General features: G+C 39.7%; 1 protein-coding gene across 2 annotated transcripts in view; it reads right to left on the minus strand.

The window, feature by feature from the left end:
• The window catches only part of ADGRD1 (adhesion G protein-coupled receptor D1), a 158,514-nt gene that overhangs the window by 33,987 nt on the left and 112,403 nt on the right, over window positions 1–12,124 (minus strand). For both annotated transcript variants that reach the window (XM_009932471.2, XM_075434725.1), the window contains 3 exons: window positions 10,157–10,310; window positions 3,046–3,112; window positions 1,958–2,024 (listed from right to left, as the gene is read on the minus strand). In XM_009932471.2, coding sequence (XP_009930773.1) covers window positions 1,958–2,024; window positions 3,046–3,112; window positions 10,157–10,310 — 288 coding nt within the window. The remainder of the gene's footprint in view (window positions 1–1,957; window positions 2,025–3,045; window positions 3,113–10,156; window positions 10,311–12,124) is intronic.

Genomic DNA, 12,124 nt, shown 5'->3' on the forward strand with positions numbered 1-12,124 from the left:
TACTGGGTACATCTCATTTCCTCCTTCGCTGCTGAACAAAGGCCAGAAAGCAAATGTTAATCTGAGAAGGAGACGTCTGAATATTAGATTATTTTAATTGCTCTCCAATCATAAATAACTACAGAACTCTGAATATAAACTCACATGCAGAAGGTCCAAGGTACAGGCCAACAAGAAATGAAGTTTGTTGGAACAAAGTCCAGAGCTGTTTAACCAGCCTTAATCCAGTGGCCAACATTTCTTGTTTACACATATACGCGTTCACTTAGGTAAAACAAACTCTGCCCTTCCTGCACAGGGACTTTCCAGTGTTGTCATTAATAATTTGATTAAAATGATAACATGATACAATTTCTGTCACATCAATATAGGAACTATATTCACTGTTTTCTTAATATATGTATATATAGTCTGCTTTGTCAGAGGCTGTATCTTGGGTAGAAGATGCTGGACTAGGCTGGGCTGGGCTGCCTGTAAGAGGTGCTGATTTCACCGTCTCCCAGGCAAACGTTATGATGTCCACTGAGCTGCAGTGTAAAATTGCTTGTGATGGAAAAGGTCAGCCATGGAGTCACTGTCTGCTTGCCAAATAGTTACAGAGATATGCAACGGTAAGCACTAGTGGTTCTGTATGGATAGCTCTCCTTCTTCCTTTGGCTTGTGAGCAGGATTTGTGGGGGTTTTCTGTGTGATGAAATTTGGGGGAGTTTCTTTGTGCTTTCCATGGAAATCCTAGCTTTCTTAGGGAAGTACAACGTAGAGTCAGTGGCTCCTTTTGATGCTCCTCCTTGCAGGTAGTCCGGATCTTCTTTTGCCTGAGCCTCCTTAAACACCACAGCAGGCACAGACTGGTCTATATCTGGGCTCATGCCTTTGAAATCTAAGCAAAGCTTTAAAGGCAACCTGATTTCATTAATCAGTGAGCCTATTCCATGTTCATACTGTCACTCCGACATCATGACCTGCAGCAAAAATTGTAGATAACCTGATCAATTAAAGTATTGGAAACAGTGCTGAAGAGGAATAATCTCCCACTTAAGCCCTGCAAACACCCCTGACTCCCTAAGTAATCATAGTGATTAAGCCACAATTCACTGTAATTTAATGTGTGGGCATAATTAAACTGCTGTAGAGCATTCATGTATCAGCATCGGAGCCGTGAACCTGCCCTCTCCCCTGGAAAGATGATGTTCATTATAGCTGGCAGAGGTGTCTGCAGCAGCCACCTGAACCCCGGCAAAGTCTCCTGAACAGCCCTGCCTTGATCGGCCGGACAACCTGCTGCACCTGACATCGGATTCAAAACCAGAGGAAGAGCAGGAATTCCTCATCACTGTAAGCAGGCAGGTGTGGAGGCAGCTTGCCTTCCCCAGAACTCACCCATAGGGTGACAGCTGATGCCATTGTTTTAACCCATTCCTGCTTGCTGCTGACGGCTTGCAGTCTCTGCTGGTGATCGTCTCCACTGAGGGCACTCAGCTTCACTGCGAGAAGTGAGCTCTCTCCAAGCAAAAGCTTTTGCAAAAGCAAAACCAGCAGGGTGGATTTAGCCTTTCAACTTTGACTGGTGTATAGGAAACACAAACGACAGAGTTTGTTCTTCTGGGGGATCTTTCTGAGAATTATTAAGATTCCCCAGATCCTTCTGTTCTGCGCAGCCATTAATGGCCCCAGCAGGGCTGTTTCAGGAGAGGGTTCTCCCAGTATTTCAGGTTGTCATTTTGCCTTGGAATAGTGAAATGAATGGTGCGAGAATTAATATGCACAAACCAATACACAAGCATGTAAACCATGAAAATCGGCGGAGGAACAAAATCATTCTGGACCCTTCATCTCTGTTGTTCAATCAGTTTCACTGGCCTGGCACTAGGATTCACATCAGACCTTCAGTGAGTTCTGCAATGTGGCTGACACAGACGTGTAACGAGAGAACAGCAGCAGCCGTGGGTTTACCTACCAGAATTACCAACAACGCCGGTGCCACAAAAGCCCAGATTGCTCCATTCTCTAGTGAAAGCCAGCAGCTGTAGAGAAAAATCAGAATTATTTTAGATGAAACACATGGACATTTAATTAGTAATGTTCTTAATTAAAAAACAGACTAAAAGAGAGTGCAAAAAGACTGATGAATTTTAAAAGCAAGAGGCATGATAGAGCATCAATAAGAAGCTCCTTTTCCCCTCGCACTCAGGGAATCTGAGAGGGGATCTCATTTCGATTTGTATCTGGCAGACGCAGCGGCAACTATCTGCCCCAGCACGCCTTCAAACAGCATTGGAGGCGGAAAGATGGGGAGGAAGGAAAGGTTTTATTTGCTGTTTGTTCTTCATGTATACGGTATCACAGGCACTCCTTTCTGTGCTGCGAGCACTGTCGTTGTAGCAAAAGACAGATTGAAGCCCTCCCTGCCTTGCCTGGCTGGGGGTGAGGAGGCAGCTGGGAGACAGTGTCAGCTTCGCTCGTCCTTCCTACAGCAGGGACGAGAGTCACTAGTTTACCACACATAAAAGATAATCCTTGCTCCAAATCTTTTGCTTACGTTATGGTAGGATTGAATTCTACGCTGTTTTCTCAGATAAATTTGCTTTCCTTTTTCCAAACTAGAAAAGAATTTAGTTTTCAAAATTTTTAACAATCTCCATTCTAGGTCTTCAGATGTTTAACTGCAGTTTGCTTCGAAAGATTAAATGTCTTTAACCAAAAATTGTTCTCCTCTTGTTAGACATGTTTCATCCCGTGCCTTGCTCTGTGCCTGGGGCGAGCAGGGAGCTCCCTGCAGGAGGCTTTACACCTCTGCAGCAAGTGGGGGAAACAGGCAAAACATCTCAGGAACCTTTGGTGCCCCATCTCAGCAGTGAAAAGCAAACTTGAGGCTTCCAGGTCTAAAAACATGCCTATGCAACAGTCGTGGTTTTTTGGGCTATGCCCACTTTTCCTTGGCAGGGTCTTGCAGAACTGCAGCCCTGTTCACAGATCTACAAGTTTTTCTGCCCATCAGATTTTTCACCCTTCTTGCATCTGGGGTGAAGACGTTTCCATACTCACTTGCCACTTTCTCCATAGCTCTCGAGGGACGATGTTGCAGAAATTACACAAATCACCAGTGGGCAGCCTGCAAAAAGGCAAAGTCAGTAGCAATATGAGTAACAAAAGTACATCTTCCAGGAAACCCTGGAAGTTCAGCTAACTATTGCATGGACAGCAGAACAGCTCAGGGTAATTTTAGAGTTAAGTCTAACTCAACATCCTCCTGCAGCTGTGTAATACAAACGACTTAATCAATTAACGTTAGACAAACAAAATGAGTTTTCAATAAAGCAATGGTTTAACAGTTAAACTGAATTAGTGCTAATTTCATTGTGAATCATAGTCCTTTTCTCTTGTTTTTCAAGTGTGATATCCAGTGGAGCAATATCTGGCTTGTTTTCACCACTTTTCCCCAAGTAAGTGCACCCTGTTTAAGAATTCATAGCACTCTAGAAAATAAAGTGGAGTTTCTCACAGGGGTGCACGACTAGTAGGCGAGAGGACAGAAATGGTGACATTTAGATACCAACAGCATCACACACAGCAGCAAGAGACACTTATGAAGAGACACACACCAATTCAGACACCGCTCAGATGCCCAACCAAGACTTCTTTTAACATAAATATGTAACAGCTCTACGAGCTTTCTGTGTTTAAAGCAGACTGTGTTTCCACGTGGGTTTTGACAGTTCAGTGTGCTGCATCCCAGGATGTGGAGGAGTGCTTTATGGGATTACCCAGGAATTCTACACGGGCTGACAATTGTGGTCCTGCTGTCAGGAGGAGCCGCATGCCTCTGGCCCTCAGCACGGCCGTAGCCTGTTGTGCCACTTCAGCACAGCTTTCCAGGCCAGGAGCTGGAGTGGAAGCAAGGTTTTTCTTGCCAACATTTCTGAATACAGTAAAACCTCATCCCTTGAAATATTAAATGATCATCTGCTAATTCCAGTATGATTTAACAAAATGTGAAGGTTTGGGCTTTTATCATCTTACAGAATTTAATAATCAGGTCCCAGACAGAGTATTAGACATGATAGCTGAAAGTTCAATTTTCTTTTGACTTCTTCAGGTTTTCTGCATGAAGCTTTTACAAAATTCTATGACAAGCAATTTCTGCTTAATCTTACCAATATTAACCTCACAAAATTCTGTAACGTTTTCCTGTTCTTGCAGAACTATTTTTTTTGGAGGAAGTATTTTCGTTCTTTAATGATTGTGGCTAGAAGCACCTTGTATTTATAAATAAGAAAGATACTCAGTAGTTAAGAAGCAGCATCTACAGGCATTGTTTAGGTCTTAGACTTTGAAATCCATTCTGCAGGATGGAGTTTAATATCACATTAACTTCATTCTGCTCTCCCATGCTTGTCCAAATGAGGAATAACCCCTTAGAAGTAGTATTTGTGTAAGGCCTAAGCAAAGGAAAGATTTTAGTTTACTATCTCATTTGTCTATTTAAGAAAGGAAAATCCTACACACATCTGAACAAATTCAAGAATAATTATATTTAAAAAAAAAGAAGTTAAGCACAGACATAAGCCTATGTGCTGAAGCTTGGTCTGCCATGGGTGTGTGAGCTACCCAGACTAAAGATTCCACAGGTACGTCTACACATTTCCAAACATGTCTTCAGTTGCTGAGTAGACATTTTTGACTGGCACTGTTTGTCTTCTGATGCAACTTGTCCTCCCAGGGCAGGGACTTTGTCACAGAAGCAAAAATACCTGTGCCCAACTGACTTTCCTTCATACATCTAGTCTGCCTTTTTTTCCAAGTCAAATGCTGGATATTCAAAGGATTTAGCACAGCTCTTCATCAATTTTAAATGGCAGTGAAGAAGAAAATTAAATACAGAGTTCCTTTGGAAGATAATAAAACTTACGCAGATGAAACATAGAGCAATCATCTGCATAAAAAGAGCTGTTGAGTCAGTGAGAATAAAATGGTCTGCAGACTATAGTGCAGTGTTTGCCTTTTCTTTGCATTAACAAGATATTAAATGGATAATAGCAATGGAGGCAGAATCAAGGTTTTGTTCCAGTGAAATGGGAGTATTTTTCCTTTAAGAAACAACCATCCAATAAATTCCATGAAGGTTGAAAAAAAAATATTTAGCCTAAGGGGATCATAAGATTTGATCTGGACTGAAGAATTCATGTGGATTATATATTATACACAAAAGTAAGTGTGTTTGCTTAATCTTTTGTCAGTAATAATTACATAAGAGCTGTGAAGTTTAGTCTACACCCATAATAGGTAATGTTAATGTTGTGCTGGCACTGGTTATCATCCCTGAAAGAATTATGGTTATGGCTTTTTACTGTATCTGAATGCTTTTGCAGTTAGCAGATGCTACAAATACGCTCACCAACCCTACTCCAAATGGCTAAATTTATGATGCAATGGACTGTGCTTTCCAGAGCACAGTATCAGATGAAAATGTTCTAGCACGCCTTTCTGGCAGCTGATCTATGGCACTGGAGTTGTCTGTGTCTCTGTGGTCCTAGAGCAATACCGTGCCACATTCAAATGGGGTAAATCAACCCACACAGAGCTGTGTGCTGCTCCAGCTCGAGTCCCCTGGGTCCCCTAGCCAGCTAATTTAAAGCTACCTCCCAAACAGAGCATCAAATTTGACCCTGCAGAGCAGGCATAAAATCTTAATACCTGGCACAGGAAGTCAGATAACACAGTCCTTGCCCAGACAAAATTCTCCCTGAATTCAGCCCAAACACAGTTGCTAGGGTAAAGCCTAAAATGAATGTCAGCTAGGTCCTCTTCCTCAGCATTCTACTTCACGTCTAATCCATTTGCTTTATGTTTGTGAGGCACTAATGATAAATAAAATGGAAAATGCCTGTAAATCTGTATGTTGTACTTTGAAAGCTTCTGTGTCTTCTATACATAGCAAAAAAACAGACAGGCTATAGAAACTCTGTGGCAGACAATTTGAAGCAATTTTAGGACATTAATTCTAAAAGGCTAAATATGTCATTTATTGAGACAGGTGAAGCACTGAACACAAATGAAAGTATATTTCCTTCCAACACTGAAACATCTGCTTTGTTTCACAGGGAAAAGTATATTCTCGCATTTGTTTTCTAGAAGTTAATTTTCCATTATTTTCTGCTGCTGTTGCTGCATTACATCGTATTTATGCAGAAGTATGTGGCTACATCAAGCAGCAGCAAATAAAGAAATTTACGTCTTCTGACAGCTCAGAAGCAAATCTTCATTCTAAGGCAGTCTCCAAATAGGAAAGGAAATTCTCTGAAACAGGAAAACGTGTTGAGGCCAAAGTGCCACAGCAAACTCTGCAGAGTGAGTGGGAAAAGTTTTGCTACAATAGTCTGGGTGTGTTATGCTGAATCGCCAAGGCAACAAAGTATTTTTTCCCCTCAATCCATCTCGAAGTAGCTTTAAAGGTAGGATATTATCACCTTCCTCAAATTGCTCTTCTTTTGAATCCCTGACAACTGCAGTCTTCGATGTAATTTTAGCACCCTTGGGACTAAAGATAATACACAGGAACTTCAATCAGCTCTGCACATTTGGTATCCTGTCTCGCTGATTACTGTTGAATTCATTTTACAGGAACAATATCTCTCAGAAATCTCAATAGATGTTACGAGAGCAGTGATACTCAGTGTAGAGTTCCTTGCCCCTATCTCTTTTCATTGCCTCAAGTCTCAATTTGTCATTAATATAGACTTTGCTCACTCTTACACATGTACCTAGCCCAATGTTGCTGCTTAAAGAAGAATGATGGGTCTGGGGCTTTAACTTCAGGACTGGGGTTTGTCAGCATTCCAGGAACTATGAGTTTGCAAAAGTTAAATGCATTCACACTTCAATTAAAAGCAAAAAATGAAGAAATGGACTATCTGTTTTGACTAACATGAGATGAGACATCATTGTCTTCAACTTCTTTCAACCATCTTTGGTCAGAATAATAATTAGCTAAATCAAAGTGTAAAAAACCAGCCATTTTATTAGATACTGGGAAATGTATCTCTCTTATGGTCTCAAGATGGCACAAGCATGCTCGACTTCCTTTTGACAGTTTAATTCCATGCAAACTTACCCTCATTTTAAGAGCCAAACAAAATACTTTTAGGATGAAACCTTTCTAGCCTCTTTCCCCAGCCTTCCAAGACTTCTGTTTAGATGTGAGAATTATAAGGAATAGATGTAACTTTTCTCTATTGTACTTTCATCAAGTTTATGAAGGAACAACCCAAACTCTACCCCATGGAACATAAGCACACACTGCTGCTGAAGGCAGCATTGATGCTTGATCTCTAATTAGACATTTCTATTCATATTCAGTGCCAATATGCTAACAAAAGAGAAAGCTGGGAACTGAGAAACCTGGGCGTCCTTTTAAGCATTTAAGTAGTGAACACTGCGATGTGGATTTTCTCTCTAAAAACATCATTATTCAGCAACATCTGTTACCAACTGAACGAGCATTAGCGTTACATACCAGACAGTGAGTTGTGATGCTGTTGACTGAATTAAGGTTGCCCTGATACTGATCAAGAGATAAACACTTTGGAATGCCGTAGCCTGGTTAAATTACTTCAGGGATGTTTAGGCAAGCTTGCAGCAATGACATGATGTCAGATATGATTAAGGAAATTCAATATTTAATTTAAATGTAAATACTGCGAGCTATATGGAAAACATAAAGCAATACAAACTACTTTCCCAGCAACATGGCAGATTACTGGATTTCAGAAAATGTATTTTCTTCCAAGTCATTGTAGGAATAATAATTGGAACATGCTTTCCAAAATTAAAATATTTGTTGAAAAAGGGCTTTTCAAAGGTTTATGTAGAGAAATATATTATAGTTATATGGATGATGTCTTCCACTATCTGCCTCCAACAGTATCTTTGCTAAATTTAAGAAACAGAGCTTGCCACCAGGTTTCTTACACAAGCCTTGCCAAGCAGAGGATTGCTAGAACAACTGATATAGAAACTTCTACTGCTGGTGCCTCCTGTATTTTGCTATGTACACCTATTTTGATGACAACTACCTACTGTTGGGCCTAAGGGATTATCCTGCACAGCATTTCTCAAAACACCGCGGAAGAGACTTTTCAGTAATCACATTTAACATCCCATTGGGTTATGTACCAATAGGCTATGTATTCATTCTGCTAATTACTACTAATTGAGTGGCATCAATCATACTGCAATAAAATGAGGCAAAATGCAACATTTAGTACAAGTCATATCACAGTCAGATGCCGTGTTTATCCTTGTGTCTTCTAAATCACTTTGTAGATCACTGCTATTTTACAATAAATAAACCTTCCACAAAATGCCAGAAAAAAAAGGGTAAAAGTGCACTGTGGCACATACAAATCATTAATTTATTTTCATAAGGTAATTAATGATTGATTGTAAATTGAGTTAATCAAAGCATCTGCTATAAGCAAATACTCCAGTGAATTAAATGCCAGTTCTTATTGGTTTTTAAATTCTTGTGCATTTTTACATAATATTTCTGCAGGAGATTGAGCTCTCAGGGGCTTATGAGAACATTTTCTTTGTTTTGATCCACTTGGATTTGTATTCCATGAGCTCTGAATTAAATAAATCCACAACAAATCTCTCTAACATCAACAGGTTTCTCCAGATTTAGCACCAAATCTAGCAGAATCTGAAAATCTCCAATGTCTTCAACCCTCAGCCTGTCTAGGTTCTCTTATTTTTTGGTCTATGTGCATGAAAAAGATTAATTACTCCACTTAGCCTGTTCTGAGTAGTGGTTTGGGGGAGAAATAAAAAAAGGAAATGGTTCTGTTGAAAATATTTTATACAACTCTACTGAAAACTCAGCAAAACAGCTTTCAAACATTTTTAGCAACCAAAAGCTTGAAGTGCATACTGTTGGCATGCAAACTGGCCAGTTCTTAAGAGAAAAAAAAGTATTTAAAACAACCAGGATAAGGACACTTGTATGTGATACTCTTGAACCTGTCACAGAGAAACAATGAGGGCAAAGAAAAATAACTAGCAAAACTGCAGTTTGTCCCCTCAATCTAGCAGATCTCATGTTCACCGGAAGACCGTATCAAATGGCCCTTAGACAGAACTCCTAAGAAGGAGACTTTAAATGAAAGCAGAATGACGTACAGAATAAAAAGGCCATATCAAAACACGGACATGTAGGCAGCTGTTGAAATATATATACATATATGCACGTAAATGAACAGCACTACTATCACCCAGATCTGCATGGTGCCGATAGGTGTTAAATATTCCAATTATGACTGCAGTAGGTCTGTAATATTGATATAATTGGTTTTCATTTAGCTTCCAAATGAATTTGTGGCTAGAAAGATAATGCATGTTTTAACATATTTTGCAATTATCTGTAATTACATAGATATTCCTTGGCTATCTTTTTACATCTCTCATTTTGTCTCAGTGTATAAGGTTTCCTTTTTCTTCTAAAGGTGGAGGTTTGTCAAGCATCATTGCCATATTTCCAGGACAGTGAAAGCAAGCTGGCTTTCATCTGCTGTGAAGAGTCTGGAACAAAATATTCAGTCTCAAGTCCTCAACATGCACACACAGATTGTGCTTTCGTTACCATGTTTAAAAAGATGTGAATTGTTATCTGTGAGATTCATGTGTATAGGACTACTTTTTTAATAATAGTATTGAGGTTCCATGCAGCGTTTTTAACCTAAGGATTTCAAACAACAGAACATTAGCTAACAAAGTCTTGTGATACTCCTTTGCTACTGCACCGATTTTTTGTGTACGGATTGCAGAATACAACTAGAATAAGCCACTCTTGTGAGTTAGAACCAAAAAAGAACATACCGGTGCAGTGAGACCTCCCTCTCACACTCCTGCTACTGATTTCATAATTAAGGATCTGATTCGTCTTAGTGAGGTCATGGAATTCACTGCAGTGCAATTAGGTTTGGGAACTATATGATTTAAAGTCTAATTACAGTCCGAAAAATTATGCATTTTTGTATCCAACAGACCTAGTCTCAGCAAGGCAAACTATGATCACAAGACAACAATTTTGCATATGCTTCTGAATATAATCTTCTCTTACAGTGAAGAAACTTAAAGCAAGCAGCTACTAAATGCTTACCCCATCCAATTCCATAATAATATAAGTGTTTGCTCTCTTCTGATCCAAATACTTTGATCACCATACTGTAAAGATGAAACCCTTCCACCAGCATCCATGCGAAAGCACTTAGGAAGAAAAAGTGGAGGAGAATGGCCAAGATCTTGCAAGGCACCTAAATTGAGAAAAAAAAATAAATTAATACATTACTTCTTTGTGACACAATCATACTGTTTTTCCTTTTTTATTATTTCTGTATACACTTACATACTACATGCTTAATTGCTGGAGTAAAACAGTCTTGGAGAAAAAGCACTAGAGAAATTCATTTCTCTACAGCATTTTCAGATAGCTTCAGAGTAACAAATCCTCCTACTTTTTCACAAAAAAACAAAAAACATTGCCAAACATGATGCAGAAATCCAAACTGATTATTTATTTATGCATAAGTAATACTCGTACTAAAGTCTACAAAATATTTAAGAATTCAAAACTGAAGGTCAGCATCCTGTTCCTGAGTGTCTAGTAAATACAGGAGAGTCAAAGCAGTGGGTGTAGAGGCACTGTCCTGTATCCTGTTCCCTGTTCTGTGATAGTAGAAAACACAGTATGGTTCATGCCTCATTTTCTATGAAGAACCAGTAGAAAGTCAGTGGATCAGGTAAGCTTGAGCAAACATGGAAATTTTAAAATAAAGTGCCATGTTGAACCTACTCTTTAGTTACACTTCACTATGTGGCTTTCCTACTTTGCTGTTCTTCATATCAAAAATAGGATAACATATAAATTAAATCACATTATATTCCAGTATCTGCCTGTCCTGATTAGAAATTCTATAAAACTCCCATATGTTCCTCCATCAGCCATACTAACATAGATATTTCAAAAAATTATCATGAGCTGTCATTGGCTCTTGAGTCCTAATTGCTCTATGGTGGGCATCTAGCTTGCCCATATGTTTGAATTCTCAGTTTCCCATAGTCTGAAGTATGTACCAGCTGTATATGAAGTTGTATTTGACGAGAACACATCTAGTGATTAAGGCAAAGAGCTGAAAGTCTTCTCTGTAGGTGTTTACAGGCAGTTCAAATCCTCCTTGATAGTCCTGTATTCACTATGGGCCATCAAGATTCTGGAAAGAGGAGCTAATACAAAAGTTTAAGCAACAGAAAAATGCCATCTAGAAAGTGAGCCCACCTGCTGTAAACTGGACTATCTGTTTCAATTTAAACTATAACATGTTTTGAAGTGAAATAAATGGTGCCCCAAAAGAGAGGAATGCCATGACTAAGGCAATGTAGCAAAAAATAAAAACCTTCTCCTGAGTCCTGTTTCTACCCGCCTCAGCGCTTACGGCCCACTGTGGGCTACAACGAATGCAGTCTGGCCTTAAGACCTGGCTTTTCCTTAAGTTGCTCCTCAAAGAGATCTTTACGTTTTTCTCTAAATCTCCTGTCAACTTACCTTATGGAAACAGGAAAACCTAATCCTCTCTTCTTCCCCGCTCCTCAGGCATTCGCACAGCACATTCTCCTTTCCTCACTAATTGCTTTTCAAGGATGTCTCCCCACAAATGGTTTCTCTCGTCACACAGTAATTGAACAGACGTGACTGCCAATGATCTTACCACAAGATAACCTTGTTTGGTTTGCTTTCAGTGAAAGTACATTTTAAACGCGCTCTTGGAACGAGTCCCAGCTATATCTCAGTTTCGCATCTTGTAGCATACTGATGATGGTCATTCTGCTCGGTAGTTGTAACATCCCCTCTGTGACACCTACAGAATTTCAGAGGGGTTGCCTGCATGCAGTCCATGTAAATGGGAAGACTTTTTTTTTCCCCTTCAAGGTTTTCCTTCCTCACCGGGACAAGTCCCAGTAAGGTATCCAGGCAGGTGGAGTCTATGTGCTGAGGAAGCATTACCAGTAGGAATCAGTTTGCTGCCACAGTGGTCTTCAGATGTTAGTAATTCGTTCCCTTTGTTGCATT

Source organism: Opisthocomus hoazin, chromosome 13 (assembly GCF_030867145.1).
Source record: "Opisthocomus hoazin isolate bOpiHoa1 chromosome 13, bOpiHoa1.hap1, whole genome shotgun sequence".
Classification (NCBI taxonomy): domain Eukaryota; kingdom Metazoa; phylum Chordata; class Aves; order Opisthocomiformes; family Opisthocomidae; genus Opisthocomus; species Opisthocomus hoazin.